This window comes from Artemia franciscana, chromosome 2 (assembly GCF_032884065.1).
Source record: "Artemia franciscana chromosome 2, ASM3288406v1, whole genome shotgun sequence".
In the NCBI taxonomy this organism is placed as follows: domain Eukaryota; kingdom Metazoa; phylum Arthropoda; class Branchiopoda; order Anostraca; family Artemiidae; genus Artemia; species Artemia franciscana.
The window spans coordinates 3,614,198-3,639,488 of record NC_088864.1 but is presented as its reverse complement, the minus strand read 5'-3'; the positions used below and the strand labels follow the sequence as shown (position 1 = coordinate 3,639,488).

Here is a 25,291-nt window from a genome sequence, read left to right as displayed (position 1 = left end):
TTAGAAGGACCTCGTGTCTCAGAGCACTTACTTTAAATCCCGGCCTACGGGAAATCTTGGAAAACGCTTAGAGTGGAGAGATCGGGATGAAACATGGCGGATAGAATAAGCAAATGTCGTAGATACGTGATTGACGTAACCGGACTGGATCCGCTCTCTTTGGGCGATTTAGGGGGATCACCTCTAACCCCTCCCGAATCCCTCCAAATAGAAGGAAAGTATAACAACTATACAGTTACCCTGAGTTCTACAAAATTCAAGCAATGCTAAAACTCTTCCTTTATCAATGACTAAATACAAATCAAAGGCCAAAAACATGCTTTTTTGGATTTATTTATTTTTTGGCTAAATGGCTTTCTCATAGTTTTAATTGCAAGATTTTGAGAAAAAAGAGCGAGGGAGGAAGCCTAGTTGCCCTCCAATTTCTTGGTTACTTAAAAAGGCAACTAGAACTTTTAATTTTTTAAGCTGCTTTCATGAGAATGCTGCAAATGCAAGAAAGCGTTGGCCTTCAGTTAGTATTTCTTGAATAAATACCAGCAGTTTACCTGTTTCCGATTTTGTTCTTTTTATTGATTCTTTTTAGTTAGGATGCATTGAAGCTCACATTATAGTGACATCCCAGTACACACTATAGTCCTACCTGTTGATGAAAAATAACCCACGTCTGTTTTTCCTTGATTTTAGCGTCACATCTATACTAAAGTGGAAAATTTAAATGATGAGAAACTATTTTGAAAAGTGTTTATCAATACTAATTATTAAGTATTGTATGCTAAAACTATAGGTTTTGTCTTTTAGCAGAATCATCATTAGAAAGAAAGTATGCCCGTCTTCTCAAAGTATGCCCGGAATCGTCACTCTGATTAGACAATCATAAAGTTAGCATTTGAAAACTAGACATTGTTTGACTAAAAAATTACAAAATACATTATTGGCAATTTAATATGTAATTTATTCATAAGTGTTACTAAGGTGGTACCTGGGCCCCATCTTATGAAACCAGATTCAAGAAAATAATTATTCAAATATTAACTCAGGAAGTTGCATCATCCTCATTATCAACCAAATATGCCTAGTTGATAGACCTGTACCTTATTTGGCAAGATGTAACTCGCCTTCCTCGTATTTGGCAAAAACTGCATCTTCATGTATAAAACTGCGATGAGGAGACTCATCAATGCTGCCCGTGCGATTCTTGATAGTTTAAAAAATAATGATTCTTGGTACTGGATTCATTCCGGATTCACTGCTGCTTGGGAGGAGGCGACCCATAACTTTAAAAATTATATATAACACAGAGCTTTTTCAACAGCGGTAAAGATACAACAATTCAAGATGAGGTTGTCAGAACATGGGTCCTTAAACGATGAAGCTATGCCAAAGAAGTTTTAATTCGGGCTTGACTAAACACGTCTATGACAACCAACACCAGTTCATTTTATTTGATAACAACTGCATTATTACAACCCTTAAAGGTATCATGCAAGGTTTCAGAGAGGCGATTGAAAAAAATATATATTCATCGAGGGTCGGCCTTAATAAAGAAGATTGATTTCATTTTAAAAACTAATTTTTATCAATTATAAAAGACACTATATGTAGCGATTTTTTTTAAAATGAGCCATTAAACAGCTCTCTATGATGTTCAAGTGCCCGCTAGCTGCGGAGAAAGAAAAAACGGAAAGAAAAAAAGATGCCTTCGATGCAGAATACCGTGGTTACAACCACTTTTCATGTTTTCCAAGCCAAGGGATTTTAAATTTCTAATATAGGGGTTTCGGACAAGACTTTTCTAATTGTACACTTCTTGTTTTTATCTGAAATTATTTTTGGGAGTTATAGGCTATGGTATTTCTTAGTATGGGACGTGATCGATTCTTACTAGGCTGCTAAATACCGCTACAACCCTGATACTGGAGAAACCTATCTAAGCCCCATTTATAATGAACTTATTTAATTCCGATTGTTTTTATATCCATCTGCAAAACCATATTTTGCAACCTAGCAGACTCTCTGATTATATCATTCCTGGTAAGCAATTAGCTTTAAAGAATGCTCTACATAAATTAAAAGATTGAAATGTCATTCAATATTGTATTTTTTATCCAGTTACCCTTGAATCTTTGCTTAGAGAGAGTTCGTTTTATTTTAATGTTTGCTTTAAGGTTTGGATTTATGGCACTAGTTATTTACCAAGTGACATATAGCGATCGCAAATTCTGTCGGTCTGTCCCGGTTTTGCTAGTTTGGGCACTTCCAGATAAGCTAGGACGATGAAATTTGGCAGGCGTATCAGGGACCAGATTCAATTAGAAATAGTCGTTTCCCCGATTCGACTATCTGGGGGGCAGAGTGGGGGTATAGTTAATTCGGAAAAATGAGGTATTATATTACGAACGGGTGATCGGGTTTTAATGAAATTTGATATATAGAAGGATATCGTGTCTCAGAGCTCTTATTTTAAATCCTGACTGGATCCAGTGACGTTGGAGAGGGAAACCTAAAACTTGGAAAACACTTAGAGTGGGGGGATCGGGATGAAACTTGGTGGGGAAAATAAGCACAAGTCCTAGATACGTGATTAACATAACCGGAACGGATCCGCTCTCTCTGAGGGAGTTGGTGGAAGGGGGGGGGGGGGTTAATTGTGAAAAATTAGAAAAAATGAGGTATTTTTAACTTACGAAAGAGTGATCGGATCTTAATGAAATTTAATATTTAGAAGGACCTCGCGACGCAGATCTCTTATTTAAAATCCCGACCGGATCCAATGTCATTTGGGGAGTTGGGGGTGGAGAGGGAACCGGTAATCTTGAAAAACGCTTAGAGTGGAGAGATCGGGATGAAACTTGGTGGGAAGAATAAGCAGAAGTCCTAGATACATGATTGACATAGCCGTGCCGGATACGTTCTCTTTGGGGGAGTTGGGGGGCCTAATTCGGAAAAATTAGAAAAAAATGAGGTATTTTTACCTTACGAACGGGTCATTGGATCCTAATGAAATTTGATATTTAGAAAGAACTCTTATCTCAGAGCTCTTATTTTTAATCCTGACCGGATGCAATGATATTTGAGGGAGTTAGAGGAGACCGGAAATCTTGGAATACGCTTAGAGTGGAGAGATCGTGATGATACTTGGTGAAAGGAATGAACACAAGTCCTAGATACATTGACATAACAAGACCGTATTGGCTCTCTTTGGGGGAGGGGATAATTCGGAAATTAAGAAAAAACGAGGTATTTGTAACTTACGAACGGGTGATCAGATCTTAATGAAATTTGATATTTAGAAGAATCTTGTGCTCCAGAGCTCTTGTTTTAAATCCTGGCCAGATCTGATTACATTGGGGGGAGTTGGAGGGGGAAGCCGGAAATCTTGGAAAACGTAAAAATTGAGGTATGTTTATCATACGAATGGGTGATCGGATCTTAATGAAACTTGATATGTCTCGGAACTCCATTTTCAACTCGAATCGGATCCGGGACATAGTGGGTTGGAGGGGGGAAACAAATCTTGGAAAACTTTTAGAGCGGAGAGATCGGGTTGAAACTTTACGGAAAATATAAGCACAAGTTCTAGATACGTTATTGACATTACTGGACCGATTCCGCTCTCTTTGGGGGAGTTGGGGTGATTTCTAGCGCTTTGGCGAGTTCGGTGCTTTTGGACGTGCTAAGACGACGAAAACTGTTAGGCGTGTCAGGGACCCGCACAAATCGACTTGATAACAGTATTTTTCCCGATTCGACCATCGGGGGACTGGAGGGAAAGAAAAAATTGAAAAAATGAGGTATTATTACCTTACGAATGAGTAATCAGATCTTAATCAAATTGAATATTTAGAAGGACCTCGTGTCTCAGAGCTCTTACTTTAAATCCTGACCATATCCGGTGATATTGGGGGGAGTTGGAGGGGGAAACGGGAAATCTTGGAAAACACTTAGAGTGGAGAGATCGGGATGAAACTTGGTAGGTAGAATAAGCAAATGTAGTAGATACGGGATTGACGTAACCGGACTGGATCCGCTCTCTTTGGGCGATTTAGGGGGATCACCTCTAACCCCTCCCGAATCCCTCCAAATAGAAGGAAAGTATAACAACTATACAGTTACCCTGAGTTCTACAAAATTCAAGCAATGCTAAAACTCTTCCTTTATCAATGACTAAATAAAAATCAAAGGCCAGCATAATCATATGTTTCAATTTTATTTATCTTTTAACAACAGTATTTCAACATCCCAAAATCAAATTTAGCTAAAAACATCCCCAGAAATACAGAAAAAAACCTTAAGACACTTATCAACAATAAGAAATCCTATAGAACTCAGTGGGAAATTAACAAAATAACCTTTATAGTCTTTACTGCCATACCAGCGACACTATGAAGGATCGTTAGAATGACGTGGCAACTTACCAAAATGCAGCACATCTGCGCTTATATCAACCTTCACGTCATGCCTGATAAAGACATTTTTTTCTTAACTGTAATAGTTTTCTAGACGGCATGTTTTGAAGAATATATTAAAAAGTGAAACATGTTCGATATTTTACAATCTTTCACAAAAGTTAGCACCCGCTAGTTCACCCCAAGCCTTTTCTACGAAGAGATCCACATCAAAATATAAAGATTGCAAGAAGAGTGTATTAAGATACCTAAAATATATATATGGAACTACTACAGTTGGAGATAACGGTGAATTTACAATTATTAAACGCTAGAGAAGCCTTTTCGCGTTGAAGCATATGTGAGAGCACCTAAAAAGTGATCCCATATAGAAAGTGTATCATCATGCAGCAGATAGTTTATACTTTTTAATATTACGTACCTGTACAATCTTCTTATGGCTTCATTTCTCATAGTTTTCTTTATTATATCGAAACATATCTGAATCTTTAGATATATTCTTGGACATTCCGCAGAATAACTTTTTTTTTACAAAAAAATTGCAAATACAGCTTTTAATGATTGCTCCTCAGACGTACCCCGGTTCGAGCAATTACAAATATACCTTATCAAGCCATTTCTCGGAGGAGGGGGTCACCGGGTTTGACCCCTCCCCGAAAGCTCGGTCCGACACGCAGAAACGAAACAAAATGAATATATTTTTTTATTTTTCTTATATACCCCCCCCCGCCCGAACCATAAGCCTGGATACACCCATGTGACATTCGCTTTTAACCAAGATTTTTTGTGAATTTTTTTTTACGTTTCAAAAACTCCACCTTTGGGAAACGGCTGTTCTTTTTGCAAAGGCGCAAAAGATGCCTTAATAACGAACAGCAGCTATCCTGACACCAGCCAGTCCATTTGGCTTAGAACGGCAAACAAAAATGTTGCTTAACTTTCCAAACAATATGTAACTTTGTGTTTAAAAATAACAATAATTAGGTAGACATCACGTGTTTATAGCCGTCATTTAAATAAAAGATCACGTGTACCATTATTCTAGTAAATTAGGGCCTGTCTAATTTCATAGGGAGCTTATCCTCACCACTCACATGCCAAAATAGTATTGCTGAATGTAACGCAAGGATCAAACCGCTTAAATCATCTGCTTTAGAAATAACAATAAACTTAAATTTAAAAATAAAGTCAGGTCTAAATATATAAGAGAAAAACATTCAGTTATACAAAAAGCTGAATTGAAAATCAAAAAATAAAAGTAAAGGAAATTTTTAGGAAAAACAGAGCTTTAATTATTTCTGATGAGAAGACCCAACTGAAAAAAGAATAAAAGTCGTCCGGGAATGAAAGGTATAAATCTTTAGCGAAATTTTATCAGCACAATTTTTTAATACAGATATTACGAACATATTTCAGCTACATAACTCTGCTGTTCAATTTAACCTCCTAAGCTCAAGTTCGAAATTGTTAATTCTATTTCGTATCTCTTTCTGAGAGGCAAGTTGAAAGGCTTTGTTGGTGTTTTAAGCAACATAAATGGTTCTAAGTAGTATTAGCTGCTTGCAAGGGCGCATACAGAATAATTTTTTGGAGGGGGTTTGCAAAAACAATTTTAAAAACGCATCAACAATTTGTTTATGTCCATTTTTGTTACGCTTTTACGACACGGACAAAAATTCCGGGAGAGGGGAAACCTCTACCTCTCACCTGGATACGGCCTTGGGTGCTTAGTATGATAAAAAAAAGACCAGAACAGAGCATTCTGTTCCATCTAAAAGGAAAAGAACTTAGAATTGCAACTAAGACACGCACTGTTATGCAATCCATCTTATAAGAGGGGGGGGGGCATCTTTGCATTTTTATTTCTTCAATTAATTAAAGCTTATACAACAACTAAAATGGCATACTTACAAGAATTTACAAAAAAAGAAGTAAAACAAAACAACAAAAACTGTTATGAAATCAGGTATTAAAGCGATATTGCTTATTATTTATGTTAGAACAAACGGGACACTGAACTGCAATAATTATAATGTAAAATTAATCTTTTGGCTACAAAAAGAGATTCAAAAACGAAAGGAGGTTCGTTTTACGACTAAACAAGTGAATTTCACTGAAATAAAAAGAATTCGAACGTTTAACTACTTCGACTGACAGTCACTGGAAGGTGTATATTGCAAAGCCAGACTTTTAAGCTGCACTTCTACAAACTTTATTATAAAGACTACCGATACATTTGTTTTAGATCCACTAAGGCTACCGGAAGAGTGGGACAAAGGCGGCGAAAACTCAACAAGGGGCATAGAACCGAGGGGTAAGATTCCAAAAAAAGAATGGTTTCTGGTGAGAGTAAATATAGGAAATTGGAAGGATGATTTTCCCATCAGACCCATCCTACCCTCAATTCATAGGTTCTTTACGAATGATAATTGGCACTACATTTTCAATTCTTAATTCTACCTTTTTTTTTAATCTTTACTATTCTTTCTCACAAACATAGAAGCCGTGCAGATTGAAATTTAACTTGAGGTGGCACATAATCTTTAATATTTCACCATGGTTTGTAACTTAGATAGTAATCATATGGAAACAGTCTTGTTTGCAAAGTTAGACCGACCACGTTCTTGGATGTGTGATACCGGAATTTTAAATACGGCTTTTAAAACTTAGAGAGCATTAAACTTTTAAGCTTAGAAAACATTAGAATTTCAAGAGGAAAAGCCCCAGAACAAAACGAATGTTAGAAATAGCTGTAGTACAAATACATCAAGAATAAATTTACGAAAATAAATAATATTCTACTAAGGATTTTGATGAACTACTTTGTACTACATAAACAATTAAATTAATTCTAATTCCAGTTGTAAACTGCAGAAATAGACCATGTCCAAAATATATGAAATAAAAGATTAAATTACTAATAAAATACAAAATAAGCAATAATAGCCTTAGGCATTCAATAATTCAAGGTATACTATATTTATTTTTGAATTATCCACAGGGACAAGATATTGTCCTATTTATTATTCAAGATATTATTCCTTCATTAATAATATAAGTTGTAGTAATTTAATTTTATGATATTTCATTCGGTCTTACAGGCTATACTATATTGGCTATATTATATAAAATATTCATGATATACTATATTTATTTTTGAATTATCCAAAGAAAAAGTTATTGTTTTATTCATTATCCCAGCTATTATTTCTTCATTACTAATATAAGTTATAGCAACTTAATTTTATGATATTTCAGTTGGTCTTACAGGCTATATTGGCTGTACTATATACAATATTAAGAATAGACTAGATTTATTTCGAATTACCCGCAGAACAAGTTATTGTCCTATTTGTTATTCCAGCAATTATTTCTTCATTACTAATATAAGTTATAGTAATTAAATTTTATGCTATTGCAGTTGGCCTTGCTGGATATCCTATATACTATTCAGGATACACTCTATTTATTTTTGAATTTCCCACAGGAACAAATTATTGTCCCATTTATTATGCCAGTTATTATTTCTTCATTACTGATATAATTTATTTTTGAATTATCCACAATAACAAGTTGTTGTCCAATTTATTATTACAGCTCTCATCCCTTCATAGAAATATACGATATAGTAATCTAACTTAACGATATTCTAGTTAGGTGTTACTGGCTATATTGTATTCTATGTTATATGGTCTATACAGTATATTCTTTATAAATTGGCTATACTATATTCAATATATACTAATTTATTTCTGAATTACCAATAGAAACAGATTATTATCCTATTTATTATTCAAGATATTATCCCCTCATTACTAATATTAGTCATTTGATCATATATTTTAGTTGGTCTTAATGTCATATCATTTTTGTTTTCATTTTAAAATTCCACTGGTCATTCTTCAACCTAACCACTAGCCAGTATTTCTTTTTCTATTCACGGTACTTTTTCCTTAATTTTCACCCTTATTTTACAATTTACTTTTTGATGAGTGTTGTCTCAGTGTGCTATTAGTTTTTCCCGAGCTCATCCTCACAGCTGCGTAATTTCAACTTTTGCACATGTCCCTTTTTTGCAGTAAGCAACTGAAATTTTCTTCATTGTACGAGCACATTAATCAAACTATATACAAATCAATGTTCACCCTACCTATTCCATATTCCCACTAAGCAAATAAACTTGTTCTATTCATTTCAACAAGAGACTGAACGACTCATTTACACAATTGGCGAGGCAGTGTCATTAACCAATCATAACTAGAGATTCTTCATTAGAAAGTAGCTAATGGGCGTGGCCATTCTTTTTCATTGAGCCATTCTTGGTTATATCAGGAGACTTAATTTTAAACAAATAAATGTTGAAGTAGTCACACAGCTCGTAGCAGACTTTCATTGAGTATCGCATGAAATCGAAAGTGACCCATACCTAAAAAAAATATCCGTTTCGATTATTCAGTCATATAAACACAGAAATAGGCTGAATTATCATAGACAGAAAAATACTGATCTGGAATGAACAAGTAAGATACTTATTAAAGATGTAAGGGTACTTGTGTATTATATAGTACACGCTCGAGAATTTGGATCTACAGATCAGACAATAACCGGTTTACACCTGTCAGTATTTGAAGAAAATTAGCCAGAATTGAAATCCACGTTGTAGGTAAATTTTTATTAAATATTTAATGTATAGAGAGGGCATTTTGGTTGGGCTAGGTGTTCAATGTAATGCGTTCTGTGCACCCCCCCCCCCTTAACATAATTCTTTGTTGTAGTTTTCATGATTTTCTTACTGAAGTCATATTTTTGTATATTTCATTAGGATTAAACTAACTTCACTTCTCGAATGTGTACCATATAATACGTAAGTACTGATGTAAGAGATGAAGTGAACAAATAGGATAAAATAATTAAGACAAATAGACCAAGAATAAAATACAAGCAAGATTACATAAAAATAAGTAAGAGTAAGAATAACATCATTAAGAATGAAAAATAAGAATAAAGTCAATAAAGAATGAAGAATAATACGATTCTGTGAAGAATAGAGGTTAACAAATTCAATAAAAAAAAAAGTATTTTTTTAACTGAAGTTTAAAAAACGTTAAACTTCAGAATTTGGCTCACCGTACATGGAAAATCAAAATAATTTTTGCATATTGATTTTGGCAGATTTATTCCGTATATGAAGGGATGCCCCCTCCTAAATACCTGGCTCTGTGCGCTAAAGCTGTTAGCACTTCTAAAAAAGCTTCCTATTCTAATTAAACGGTCCCCATGTTTCAGTAGTCGTTCTTAAAAAATAGGGACAAGACGTTGAACTTTAGCGTAAACAGCAAGTATTTAGGAGAGGGCAACCCTTCACATAATAATTTATGTTCGTTTTGATTTTTAATGTTGCTACTTACTTCCAGTTAAAAAAAACTTTTTTTTATGATTTAATTTCTGATTGTTTTTCAAATAATGCCGGTAAATCTGGAACATTCTCCATGAAATGTACCCACCCTCACGGAAAACTCCTCAGAAATTTCATCCAACTTAAAGTCCCCCCCGTCAAATTCCCTCCAGACAGTTCTATCCTTGGTAAAAATCCCTCCTCCCCATAAAATTGCTTACGGACGGTTCAGCCTGAAAAATTCTCCTTGACATTCTTTCATTTGAATAAGACTTCTCGATAACTCTAGAAATGCCCCCTTCCGTGGAAATTATTTCCCGGAAATCAAAACACGCGGAAAACAGCGCCTGGATAATTCCCCCGAAACGTCTCCATATGAGAAATTTGGCAAAGAGAATGTAAGTAAGACAATTAAAAAGAGTTTCGTATAGTAATTATGTCAAACCCCCACTCCTACAGAAATGACCCCAAGCACCCCCCCCCCCCCAAAAAAAAAGTCTGTATCCTTCCCAATAACAAGTACTATGCGCAAACAATGGACAAATTTAACAACCTGTCCCCACGGACTCTGAGGGGTAATTTTACACCTACAGACATAGTTGTTTGTTCTTTCAAGTATACTGAACAAAATGAGTATTTCAAAATTTTGATCCAGGAAACTTTGGAGAAAAAATGGGCCTTCAATGTTTTCGGTCACTTAAAAATAGTACTAGAACTTTTAATTTCCGTTCGAATGCACCCTCTCCCGATCTCCAAGGACCATTATTTCAACAAGATCACCCCTGGGAAAAAAAAAACTAGAAAGATAAACATGGATCTGTAATCTGTCTTCTGGCAAAAATAGCAAAATTCCGCATTTTTGCACTTTGGAGCTTGAAACTAATATAGTAGGGTTCTCTGGTATGCTGAATATGATAGTTTGATGTTATGATCCTTGAATTTTAGGGGTTGTTTTCCCCCTATTCAAAAATCAGGCAAATTTTCTCAGGCTTGCAACTTTTGGTGGATAGCACTAAAATAAATTAATCTTATATATGTTAGGAATCACCACAATAAGCTGATCCTTTTGATGTATATACTGATATTGAAATTTCGTTTTTAGAGTTTCAGTTACTATTAAGGCGAGTCACTCCTTACTTACAGTTTGTTTCCACGAATTTTTGACTAGTTTCTAGATTTTAGTCATAGTAATTTAAGGCTTCATTTCTTGCTCCTCGTGAAACAGTTCGTTACCACGAACAGTTTGAATGATATATTTTATACGAAAGGCAATCGTATAATGGTGTACGACTTTCTAAAAAAACGGGATCTCAATATCAGTGGAGATACATATAAAGAATCAGCATATTATGGTGATTCCAAATATATAAGATTCATTGAGATCAAAAGTTACGAGCCTGAGGTGTCTCTGGTAAGCTGAATATGATGGTGTGACTTTCATTAAGATTCCTTGAATTTTAGAGGGTGTTTTCCCCCTATTCAAAAATCAGACAAATTTTCTCAGGCTCGTAACTTTTGATTCTCAACTCAGAGGATTCTCAACTCAGTTCGTAAATTGAAGGGGAGCGGCATTCGTGTGTGCACGGATCTTCCCCCCAAGCTAAACGCTACTCGAAATGAACTTCTTGCGAAAGCAAAGGATTTACGTGAATTAGATTCCGCAAAGTTTACGCGTGTTAAACAGAAGGGCTCGAAGCTTTGGCTTGAATCCAAATCCACGGCCTCGTCACCCTGCGAAAGAGTGATGGACTAGTTATTGCTGTCCCTTTGTGATTATTATTAGTATTGTGATAGATATTTTGATTGATTTTCTTGCCACTTCTGTCACAGTGTTGTGTACATGTTGGGTTCTACAACCTCGTTTTTTGTGTATGATCTTTTTTTTAGTTTTCTAGTGTTAGTAGGTCTAGTGAAAAAAAATCAGGTTTCGAGGTCTTGTTTGTTCTCTGCCACTTTTTTACCCGATTTGCCTGATTAGTGGTGCGGTGCCATTTCCATTTTTCCGTCGTGCCTGCCTGGGACATAAGGTAAAGATGAAATTTATATATAGCACGTGAGTAGTGGGGAGTCTGGGGGAGGATTGGGGAGCCGCCTCGATGATCAGCTTGATCTAAAAAATATTTATTATGATTTTTCCCCTTTTGCTAAAGGTGTTTATGATGATCATTTAGCTAGCCTTCCTGCTACTGATTTTTTATTTGAAGGGGATTTAGGAACACCTGTATTTGATGGGAACTTAAGATCAGCACTTTTTAACTGCAGAGGTTTGGCTAGTAGCCACGAGTTTGTTTCGCAGTTACTTTGTAACCACAGGGTAAGTATTTTAGGCCTATGTGAAACCTTTTTAAGTAATGAAAATGCAGAATTCATGAATTGTGATGGGTTTAAATTTATATCTAATAATAGGGAAAATAGACAGGGTGGCGGAGTTGGACTTTTTGTTCGGGATGATATTCCATTTGTTGTGAAGAAGCAACTATCTAAGCATGACCAAGAGATGACCTTTGAGAGCATTTGCATTGAGTGTGTGATTGATAATAGGAAAGTTCTTGTTTGTGTTGTTTATCGATCACCATCGGCTTCTTTACAAGAGTTTTTGCGAATCTATGAATGCTTCATTGAAGATGTGACTAATTTGAATTCTGAGCAAGTTCTGGTAATGGGTGATTTTAATATTAATTTATTGTTAGCTCAGACAAATAGACCGGGAATTTCTAATCATTTGCATGAAAAATCGCTTGAGTTTCTGTGCATGAACCTATCAAAATCACTTTTACCATCATGCAGGTCTGCGACCCGGGTTACGGAAGATACGGCTACTCTCATTGATAATATTTTTTCTACTATCCCCGTTACTCTTTCGCATATTATATTTACAGATGTTTCTGACCATTGTGTGGTAGTTGCGGATGTTGGAATTAATCACAGACCAAAATTTTCGGAATTTAAACAAACTCGAAAAATTGATAAAGAAGGAATGGATAAATTGAGGAACCTTTTGTATTTAAATGAATGGACTGCAATTCTAGAATGTGAATGCCCTGAGATTTCTACGGCTCTGTTTTTAAAATATTTCCGTGAGTGCTTGGATGAAGCATGTCCACTGAGACGCATTAAAATAAGAAAATATACACTCCCTAAAAAACCATGGATCTCACGCGGGCTTCTACACTCTATTTCAATAAAAAATAAGCTATTTAAAATATCTATGTCATTCCCATCTACTAAAAATAAAGAAGAGTTTAAAAAGTATAAAAATGTCCTGACACAGTTAATTCGGAAAGCAAAAGCTAGATATTTTGAAAAATCATTTGTAGAAGCTCGTGGGGATCAAAAACATACTTGGAGACTTATTAACTCTCTGTTGGGAAGGTCTCAAAAATCTTCATTTCCGAATGAAATGTTACGTGGTGATGGTACTTTTTCTTCCGATAAGCAGGAAATAGTGAACTTGCTCAATGCTCATTTTGTAAGCATCGGTGAAAAAGCAGCTAATGCATCTCATGTTTCTCCAAATAATAATAACAATGATTTATTTAAAGATCACATGCCCCCTCCCTCTGATAAAAGCATGTTCCTTTCCCCGGTTACTGAAATTGAACTAAAACAGATCATATCTAAAATGAAGAACGGTTCATCTGAAGCCCTTGATGGATCTTCTACTAATTTGGTCAAAGAAATATTCCCAGTTATATCACCGGTTTTATGCCACATTATTAATCTTATATTTGTAACTGGTGTCTATCCTTCAACATTTAAATCAGCAAGAATTGTGGCCCTACATAAAGGTGATGACCCGAGGCTTCCTGCTAATTATCGTCCTATATCGATACTCTCTGCTTTTTCGAAGGTTGTAGAGCGAGCACTGTATAACAGAATTTATTCTTTTTTTGAGAAATTTGATTACATTTCTAAACTTCAGTTTGGATTTAGAAAAGAGCATTGCAGTGATCATCCTATGGCTATTATTGTCCAACATATTAATGATTGTCTTGACCGTGGAGAAACGCCTGCAACTATATTTTTAGACATACAGAAAGCTTTTGATTCCATTTCTCATGAAATTCTTTTGTATAAGCTTTCGAATGCTGGTATTCGTGGTAATTGCCTTAGGTTACTTGAATCGTATCTTCATGGGAGGCAGCAGATACTTATATATAATGATGTTAGATCTGATTCTTTACAGCAGTCAGATAAGGTTGGTGTTCCCCAGGGATCCGTATTAGGACCTCTGCTTTTCCTAGTTTACATTAATGATTTGTGCTCAGCTACTGGAGTTTCTTCTATAGACACTCAGTTTGCTGACGACACTGCAGCAACCGTTTCTGGTAAATCTCGTGAAGAGCTAGTGGTCAATTTAACATCCGCATATGATAGATTGTCTACTTGGATCTCTGATAATAGACTACTTCTGAATAGAAAGAAGACTAAGTTTATTGTTTACAGCAGGACGGGTCACAAGTTTCCAGATATAGAATCAGTTTCCATTTCTGCGAATGAACCTGAGTCTGTTATTGAAAGGGTTGTATTGATAAGATATTTAGGAGTTGTGTTTGACGAGAATTTGTCATGGAAAGAGCAAATTAATCAGGTTAGAGCAAAGTCTGCCCGTGGAGTTGGTATAATGTGCAGACTGAAAAACCTTCTTCCATATTGCGCTCTTAAATCCATTTACTTTTCCCTTGTGCAATCCCATTTTGATTATGCATCTATTATTTTTTTGAACACTTTCAAAAGTAATGTTACCCCTCTACAGATTATACAAAATAAAGCAGTTCGTATACTTAAACCTTTTCTGCCTTCGCCATCAAACTTCCCCTTAAAATCCACAACAGAGACCCTTTTTTCACTTCATAATATTCTTCCTGTTCGGCAAAGTATCCAATTTTTAAGTGTTATGTTTAAGATTAAGCTTGAACGAGAAAAGCTCCCCAGATATTTTGCATCGATGGGTCTTATTTCTTCTCCTTCATCTTCACAAGTTGAAACCCGTGGTAAATATAATCTGCAGACTCCTAAGGTAGTTACAGAGAGGTCGCGTTTTTGCCTGAGGTATTTGATTACTCTACATTGGGAAAGTTTGAAAAATGAGATTGATTTTAATATAAGCATAGATGCTATAAGACGGAAGTTGAAAAGAGTGCTGATTGAAAGTTATAAATCTAAATAATATGATTTTTTTTTTTTTTTTTTGTGGAGGGGGGATGTTTATATTTTTTTTATTTTTTTTTTTAGTATTGGGTTGGCCTCTGGGGTTCGCCCATGAGGCCTCCAGATGTCTTATGACTCACTTGGTTTTAAGTTGTAAATTTAATTGTGTCTCAGGATGGTGCGCGGAGGATGGAAGTGGTATCGTACGGCACGTGATTTGTTTTTTATTTATTTCTGTCAAGTTTGGTTAAGAGAAGTTTTTATTTTTAATTTTGTGCATATTTAGTGTTTCTTAAAGGTAGCTCAATTGCATTCGAGCTATACTCTCAGCCTTGAGTTACCTAATATTTTGTATATATTGGTTATAATAAAAGAACCTTGAACCTTGAACCCTTGAACCTTGATGGGTAGCACTAAACTAAATAACTCTTATGTATTTGGAATCACCATAATAAGATGATTTTTAGATGTATCTACTGATATTGAAATTTCGTTTTTTAGAGTTTCGGTTACTATTAAGCCGAGTCGCTCTTTACTTACAGTTCGTTACCACGGACTTTTGACTAGTTCCTAGATTTTGGTCAATGTAATTTAAACCTTCATTTCTTGCTCCTCCCCGTGAAATAATTCGTTACCACGAACTGTTTGAATGCAATATTTTATACGAACGGTATTCATATAATGGTGTACGACCGGTACCACATATATAAGATTCATTGAGATCAAAAGTTACGAGCCTGAGGTGTCTCTGGTAAGCTGAATATGATGATGTGATTTTCATTAAGATTCCTTGAATTCTTGTTCCTTGAATTCATTAAGATTCTTGTTCCTGATATTACAGTAAAATTGGAAGTACTAAACAGAAAGCTTCGAATACCGCTTATATCCGCATTTTTCCGCACCAACGCCTTATCAGGTTTTCCAGTCGTAAGTTATTTTTTTTTTGTCCTTTTCTTTTATCTCTTTTATTACTCCACGTTTTTTACTATTGTAAACAGTGGGTGAAATTTGAATAATAATAATAATAACAATAAAGACAGCTTGCATGCCTATTTACATTACTGCTTCGTTAGACTCCGTAAGTTGTGAGCTTTTGTTTTTCTGTTTTCCCCTTTTATATTTTTTCTCTTTTGTCTTAGTGTCTTTTATTTTTTTTGTGTGTGTTACTCAGTAGCTGGTTTCTATGTGATTTCTATTTTGATTTGCATTGTATTTTTATGTGTTTTTTCATCGTGTTGCTACACGTATTATACCTTTGTATAGTGTGGGTGAAAAATAAATAATAACAATAATAATAATAATCCAATTCTGCGTAGCGTTTACACAAGTTACAAAACAATGTCATCCTTCACAAGCCTCACGCAAATGAAAGGCTATCACCTCCAGGCATTTACGCTGGAATATTTTGTCCGGGGGAACAAAAATAGAACTCTTATTTTACATAGACAATTTAAATACGAAGTGCAAAGATATTTCGGAAATTTTAGTATATCAGGGAGAGGCGGAGATCATCCCTTTTACGAGCTTTGCTTTAGTTTGATCAACAAAGTTGGCTGATTTTTTCTCAGCAGTGGTACACGATCTATGAAACAGCCACGAGGAAGACCACGTAAGCGGTGGAAAATTTGACCGCAAGCACAACACTACGACTATCCATAACAGCGCAAGATAAATCTTCATATCGAGCCCCAGTTCATGCCGTGTCAAAAGGAGTGGCCACGAGACATCCCGCGAAAGGACGGGACTTAGCAAGTAAGAAAATGTATAGATAGCAAAAGATAGCAAGTAAGAAAATGATAAACTTAGACATATTACCACCATTCATGAGGAAGAAAGTAAAAACAAAATCAAAAGGTATATTAAAAACTTTTACAATTCGAACAAAACATTTCTCAAATTTACTTGTGTCTTATTATGCATCGGTTTTTAATAAGTGATAGTTCTGCGTTTTTACTTTTACATTACATTTTTTTACGTTGTGTCTTTTTACATTGCATTTTACTTTTAAAATGCGTTTTTACTTTTACATTGTAATTACCCCAGCAACTTAGTTTGAATTTTCTCTTGTCTATGAAAGCTAGTATCAATAAAATGATTCTCAAGATTTTCAATGTTAATAACTTACATCATAATCGTCCAAGTAACTCCACAATCGCTCCAAATTTATCAATCATAACCGTCCATAATCGCAGAAAAATCGTCCAAAATTATCAAGTAAAAAGATAACAGATTTTTTTTATACAGAATGAAATTAAATATTAAAAAGAAAGGATGGTTTTCTCTTGTTCTAAGCAAAATATTCCAAAATTTGAGTTCATTCAAACAGTAATTGAAAAGAACAGTGGCCAGCTAAATTGGTCCATTTTCCCATATTTGGTCCAATAATTTAGCTAGCACTCATCTTTGACTACTTTTAAAAACGGGAATCAGTTTTTTAAGGGACCTGCTCATCCTTACACTCTTAGCTAGAAGTAAACTTAAAAGGTATTTTATAAGATATTTCAATTCATATATTTCATCATTTTGTGACCATGAATCAAGGGCACACCTGAGACACGTCTTGAGGGCCACAAGACCTTCAATAATAAAGGAGGGGGAGACGGAAGCATCAAGGCCACTTCAAGATCGCACTCCAAGATAAGAAGTACATAACGGTGTCGGCTAGTTCTCTTATTTTTGTTTCTTTTCTAAGTGGTGGTCTTGCATCTTAAAAAATGATACATAAATCCCTTTTTCCGAAGAAGAAAACAGAAAAGACTTACCATACAAAGCCAAAGAACGTAATACTCCGGGAAGAATTTGTCAAAATACTGATTAAGGAAAACAAACAAGGGTCCAATCATAGATGAGTCCAAGTAGTTCAGCTCACTTTTGGACATATGGGCAATCTAAAAATGTAGCTGCATTAAATGAAGTATTCAAATGAATCAAGTTCAGAAAAAAGTTAGGTTAGGTTATGTTAGGTGATGTTAGGTTATGTAAGGTTAGGGCAATCAGATTTTAAGGGACACTGTCCATCCTTATACCCTTAGATAGAAATAAACTTAAAAGGTATTTAATAAGAAATTTCAATTCATATATTTCATCATTTTGTGAGCATGAATCAAGGGCGCACTCCTGAAACCCACCTCGAGGGCCGTAAGATCCTCAATAATAAAGGAGGGGGAGGTGGAAGCATCAAGGCACCTACAAAAATGTAGGTGGCTTAAGTGGAGAATACCGTATTCAAGTGAATCAAGTTCAGAAAAAAAGAAGAAAAACACAGCTTTCAAGATCCAGACTCGAAAACAAATAAACGCGTATAATATTTTCTTAATAAACCAGTATAATAATTCTAATAAACAAATAGGCAACTGTAACGTCTAGTTGATATATCCAATTTTGGAAGGTTCAGGGAAAGGACTGAGTGAAAAGAGAATATTTTTGAAGGAGCAGGGGCACAATTAAGTGTTGAAGTGACAGAAAGTGTTGAAATCTAAAGAACTGCCTTTTCTCTCATCCCGTGGTCAATACATATTAGCTACGAGTCATTTTTAACGTTTTTTTTTTTTCAATAACACAGTACCTAAAGAATTACCAGGCAGATATTACAATGCAGGGAGAATTAGAAAAAAAACCAACATTGTGGTAGTTGTATAATTTCCTAAATCATATTCCTTAGAAATATCAAAAAGCATGATGTTTAATACGGAGAACTGTTAAAACTTGTTAGTACCTCCAAAAGTAGCTGATGAGGAGGAACAGCTTAGAACTGGAGCTGCTGAAGAATTTCAAATTTCTTCCCCACACCCTTTGTGAGGGGAAGTGGGAGGACACATACACTCTGGGTCGAGGCTAAGACCTCGACGACACAGTACCTTCACGTCCCTCCCCCACTCTTGGGTATATCTTGACAGCTATTGGACTCTTCCTTCCTCATAATATCCCCCAGCTTAAGATTACATGCATAGTAGATCCCAAGTCAGTATCTAATCCTAGCTGGAAATTTTTCTTCTAGACATCTACTTGTTTCTCTTTTCCCCTTAGTCAATATGAGTCATTTTTAACGGTTCCGCCCATTAACACCTAAAGAATTACCATCAAGAATTAGAATCAGACATTGAAGTGCAGCGAGATTTATAGAAAAAAGGATAGTTGACGCAATATTATGAAGGTCATGGTATTCCATAATTTACATCCCCAACAAAATTAACTTAATATTTCTATAAAAACAACATTCCCATACAGAGGTCTATTAAATGCTGGTACGCCCTTCAGAACTTGCTTTGAACTCCTGAAGTCACCAAGAAATTGCGTTTTAACTTAGAACTCTTCAGAATGAAAGAATGCAACTTACCGTATTCCATTTCAAGTTCTCCAAAAGCCTTGCTTAGATAGGGTAGAAATCACACTGCGTAATCATTTCAACCTAATGGTTCCTGCCTACTACAATTAAAACTATGATTTTGTAATGTCTTTGTTTGCATCGGCTTAGGGAAATAAATAATCGAATTTTATATATTTCAATTGACAATTCTAGATCAATTAAATTCTTAGGCTTCAAAAAAGGAAAAAAAAATATTTCAGAAAAATTGCAAATTATAAGTTATTTACAGGTATTTTAGAATAGAAGAGTTGCTTGACAATCTTGAATGAAAACGAGAAATGCACATTAAACTTTTTACCCGCCGTGGCATTCTGATCGTTTCCATTTATTAACATCCTCGGGAGAACATAGTTGTATTCAGAATGGCGTAAAATTATCATAAATTTGCCATCCCACTACTTTTAGGTTCTCTTATTTATTCTAAAGTTTTTAACAGTCTTAGCCAGTGCCACCAATTATTTGATTTAGGACAGAGGTCAGTGACGTGACTCTGCAAACTAGCCAGAGTCGACCCAGCTCTAAATGGGTACCTGGAGAAATCTATGGAAGGTAAACAGGAAGGGTGTGCGAAAATAATTTCTGAGACCATACTGGCTAATCATAATAAAGCATAAAATCGCGAAGAAAGGAAGAAAATGAAGACAATAAACAGCCAGTGAAAAAGTTGAAAAATTATGCAGATATTTTGGTCAAAACCTCCGCTTGACCGTCCTCAGTGCAGAATCTGATAAAAATATAAAAAACCAAACCTTAAAACAAAACACAAATCTAAAATAGGATGACCCTTTCTTATTAACAAACAGCCAGTGAAAAAGTTGAAAAATTATGCAAATATTTCGGTCAATATTAATATTATGCAAATATTGAGTTACCCTTTCACCGTTTCTGAGAAAGGGTGTTATATTTTCATCAGTTTTATTCTGCACTGAGGGACCTGTAGGAAAAATTTAATTCTGAGAAAATTCTTACTCCACCCAGTTCTTGCTTATGCTTATAAGAATTCAAGAATTTTGAGAAGGCCCGTCCTGAAATATGAAAACCAAATTAGGTTGGCTTTGGCGACTACAAGGATCTTTACCATTGCATCCAAACATTAGTGACGAGCTGGTGCCCAAATACTTCCAGCTTTGATACAAATAATTTCTGAGACCACACCGGCTATTCATGATAAAGTATAAAATCGCGAAGAAAAGCAGAAAACAAAGACAATAAACAGGCAGTGAAAAAGTTGAAAAATTATGCAAATATTTCTCTATAACCCTTTCACAGTTACTAAGAAAGGGTCATGATATTTCAGTTTTGTGTTTTGTTTTAAGGTTTGGTTTTTTTATATTTTCATTTGTTTTATCCTGGATAAAGGACGGTCAAGCGGAAGTATTGACCTAAATATTTGCATAATTTTTCAACTTTTTCATTGTGTGCTTTTGTTGGTTAATTTTGAAAATTCTTCACTCTTAAACTTTTACACCTGGAGCATTTACTCCTTGGCTTTTGTCACGCCAAGGCAATACCACAAAAACTAAAGAGCATCTACAGGGGGACGGTGTGTGTGCTATATATGGATGCAGCGAGTTTACCTCCAAGCCACTATGTGAAAGATTGTCCTCACCAGCCATGTAAAGAAATGGATCCCAAAGGGTAAGCTACTACTATCCCCTTCCAAAAGGGAATTGTAATTCCAAAGGGTACAACACACATACCATTACCACAATATACAATGACTACATAGAGCTAAATCGACATAATAGCAGTGATAAAAAAGGCGAACGTGTCTCTGACCATAAGTTTATTATTTGTTATCACTTTTTTTTATCACCGAGTCCGTTGATTTTTAAATTAAAATCGAATAGTTGTGGGCATCAAGTCGGCTAATTTTTATTTTAGAAAAAGCCAAGAAAGATAGTTCAATTGAGTCGAGAGGCAAATCTGGCATTAACCCCCCTTATTAGGATTGTATAAAAACGATGTTAGTTCATTTGTTAATAGATTCATTTGTTTTACGTAAGGCCGCTGTATGGACGCACATGCTTATTTCAAAGAAGTTGGCCCTATAGCCAACGTTTTGAGAGAAACACGCTCGGTCAGTGTTGCCAAAACCAGCAGCAGTGATGAGAAAAAAATCAAAAGTATATCTTACCACAAGTTTATTAGTAACTTTAGCTGCAACGAGTCCAAAAGCTAATACATACAAGGCAGCATGGCTTTCATACAGTTCCGGAGATTTTCCAGCAATTACATAGGCAGGAACAAGGACCATACCTATGGGTATGGCAGGTGAGAGAACGCTTGTGCCCTAAAAAAAATTAAATTAGAGCATAAAAACGGAGTTTCAAATTTGGTCCTAAAAGGAATTTGTCTTTATAGTTGATATCTTTATAGTTGAAGATACCGAAAATACCAGGCAGTTGTTAAATTCAAATCAACGGACTATTAAATTTAATGGAGCAGGACCATTAAACTTCCCGACATCCATCATTCTTGATACAATCTTTATTCATCGGCTAATTCAAATTAAAGTATTTTTTTTATTTTATTTTATGCTACTTTAATGCAAAACTACCCCACCTGCCCTTTTTTAAGAAATAACGATTTACCCTCTTTTATTATAGATCTGAAAATAGCAAATCTGTTCATGCCAAGGGCTCCGAAAACGCTTGAGTATCATGGATCCAGCTACAGCTGCACCTTAGCAGAGATAAAACCATTTAAATCCATTCCTAAGAATTTCTCTCGACTTGGAACACGTTCTGAGGTTTTCCAGATAGGCAACTTTGTCATGTTTTCCATTAATTCGTTAGCTAAATCAATAATCATTGAATTTACATATTAATGCTATTTCTGAACATTGTAATTGCTACTTTTACAATTGCTTCTCTGCCTCCTGCCCCCTTAATAGGCTATAAAAAAAACGTATATATATATATATATATATATATATATATATATATATATATATATATATATATATATATATATATATATATATATATATATATATAAGCAACGTTTTATATATAATCAAGGCCTACATTCAGGCATTAGTGGAGCTGGGAGGCAATTGCGCAATGGCGATTATTACATTTAGATAGAAAGTTTGATGGTAAATCAAAAAGTTTGTTTATCTTTCAGCAAGCGAACTAATTGAACATTCGATATTCTTTTTTTTTTGCAAATACCTTTACCACAAAAAACCTGAAAAGCATGATTTCACTCAAAGTGTAAAACCTATAAAATTGCTAAAATATCTGATCTCACTATAAGTTTAGGACATTGCAATATAAGCTGGCAACGGCAAGCGAAGCGAGATGTAAGTTTGAGTTTCTAATTAGTGTTAGTTCAGACTTATTCATTGGCCATTGGTTGATTCAAACAGGAGGTCGAAGCTGTGTAGACGTCGAGTTACGTGAGCATTGAGCTAAACGGGGCTGAATTGCAGGGAGGTTAATTTAAAGAGCTGAATTAAACGAGAGTTCAGTTAAGTAGGTTGAGTAATATGAAGGGTATTTGAAATATGACTTCTCCAGAAGCCCCTCTCCCTCAGTATTCTATAAAGTTACCATGATTAGTGTTTACAACTGCACAAAATAAATATACAAAAATAACCTCAACTTCCACGTTTTGTTTTTACAAAAGAAGGCGTGACCAGACGTCCCCCTGTCCCAACACTTTTCCTAGGTATACTTCCTCTTTTGCTGTTTAATTAGATCCAAATTTGTCCTTCTTTTTTCAAGATACTTTAGTAAAGATAAGGAGCCAAATAGACAGACAGAGAAACACACGGAGAGGAAGAAGGAAAAGTTGAGCGAGAGGTAGACGATACAAAAAGAAGGAACTAAAGACTGAGTCTTGAAAACCTTCGCATATAATAGCATTCTTTTTTGTCTTTTTTTTTTATTAATTCGACATTTTCTATAACTGTAACTATGGGCTATAAAAAGCCAAGTTCCAAGATCTAACGGATATCAGATCTAAGCTACTTCTCTAAATTTTATAATTTGATCCAAGTTACAAAATTCACGTCCTTCAATGAAATGAACCTTAAATTTAAAATGAATTTTAAAAAATCTATAAATTTAAAAAAAATGCTGGAGGAAGTTTACTGTTATGGATTTTTGTAAGACAGCAGTGAATGTTTGGCATAAAATGTCTTATACATTTATGGGGTAACAGGTCTTTCGCTCTTCAGATTTCTTAAGCTCCATTCGTAATTCACAGGATAACCTATTGGTAGGGCCAGAATTTTGGTTCATTTATATGCATATAGAAGAAATGTCCAGAATCTTTTTTTTTTTACAGTCCATTTTGTCAGCCTTGGTTTCTTACTATTCACCAACCCTGAGAATGGAAAAATGGTTGCCTAATTTTCCTATATTCTCGTGCCCATGCAAGTTTCATACGTCGAAAATTCATTTCAAATAATTCAAAAAGGTCTTGACATAAAGACAACTTTTTAGGTAATTTCGATGTTTTTTTAATGTTCATTTCATGTTATTAAAAAAAAAAATAAAAATGCAAACTTGCACTACAAGAAAACTAGAAGAAAACTAAACTGACCATTAAAGTCTTGAAACTGACACTTATGCGTTTAGTTCATATTCGTAACAATTTCTCTTTACACTTGAAACATAGAAACTTATTTTTCACTCAAAGTATGGGCTCTATATTGAGTACTAGTCTGTCACACATTTTCCTCACTTTTCATACGGAACGGATCGAAATCTTCACTTTGAATGCCATTTCTTTGAGGCATAGGTTTTATTGCTTTACAGTTGGCGCTATTTCTGTTTGGGATCATGATCAGACTTAAAATTACAACCTTTAATTCATCTTATTTTGATAAATTGATTCCATCAATCTGATTGGAGCTAACTTAGAAATAATTGTAAAAAAGGTGAAAGATACCTAGTCAGAATGAAAAATATCTCCCCCTTCCTTACATCCAAATTTGAGTGATAAAGTTAGACAAATCTAATGGAAACATAAAGTTAATGTCATTATTAAAATAATGAGCTCCATTCTGGACATTGACGTCTATAGAATCTTCTTCTTCTTCTTCTTGTTTGATTATTTTGAGACGACAATGCATAATCTCTGTGTATTTCGAGGATCCACAGTAGCAGAGATCAATCCCTTGGGCCACGGAACCACAAACAATTAGCAGTGAGGCGGAGTGAACACCATGAGTGACAAAATTAAGAAGTTAATACATAGGTGCGAGAGTTTTTACTTAGCTCTGGTCCAGTTCATCCAAGAATACTCACAGCAGAGATACCATACAGATACCAGATATACCATACCAACAGCAGAGATCAGTCCCTTGTGCCACAGAGCCACAAACAATTAGCAGTGAGGCGGAGTGAACACCCATGCCCCATTGATAAAGTTACGAAGCTAATTCATAGGTGCGAGAGTTTTGACTTAGCTTTGGTCCAGTTCATCTAAGAATGCTCAGATCTGAAACTGCTGCCAACTTGCTGGCCTGTTTTGACAGAGATTTCTACTTGAAAGAAGAAAAAATGGCTTAAGATATAAACCTTGGAATAAGAGCTTCACTTCAGCTCTTACAATGATGCAATCTTTTTTTTTTTAACCATCCGCCATAATTTTGCCTTGAACAATTCTTAAAATGGCTACTTCATCTTATTTTTCAGTTTTTGTGTAATATTATCTATTTAAAAAAAAAAGAAGAGTTTCAGATAGTCTTTGCTGACACAGACTTCTTATCTCCACTTCAGCTCTCATAGTTGGACGCCCTGATTCAGGGTCAAGTGAAACAACACTTTCAGTGCCGGACAAGAAATATACGCAACTTTCTAAGATGTAAAATCACCTCAAAGAGAAACATTTAAAAATGGATGGATACCCTGTAAAGTATGAGACTTCACAATTATTTCAATTATTTGCAGATTTCGTTTTTCTTTTCTTTTATGTATCACCTTGGTTGGTAGGACCGAAATACTGTAATATTTT

General features: G+C 35.0%; 1 protein-coding gene across 8 annotated transcripts in view; it reads right to left on the bottom strand.

Annotated features, from left to right (window-relative positions):
• Positions 1-4,191: 4,191 nt before the first annotated feature.
• Positions 4,192-25,291, bottom strand: part of LOC136036080 (choline/ethanolaminephosphotransferase 1-like) — a 78,305-nt gene continuing 57,205 nt past the window's right edge. For all 8 annotated transcript variants that reach the window (XM_065718060.1, XM_065718109.1, XM_065718101.1 and 5 more), the window contains 3 exons: positions 21,459-21,614; positions 17,718-17,843; positions 4,192-8,835 (listed from right to left, as the gene is read on the bottom strand). In XM_065718060.1, the coding sequence (XP_065574132.1) occupies positions 8,692-8,835; positions 17,718-17,843; positions 21,459-21,614 (426 nt within the window). In that variant the 3' untranslated portion in view covers positions 4,192-8,691. The remainder of the gene's footprint in view (positions 8,836-17,717; positions 17,844-21,458; positions 21,615-25,291) is intronic.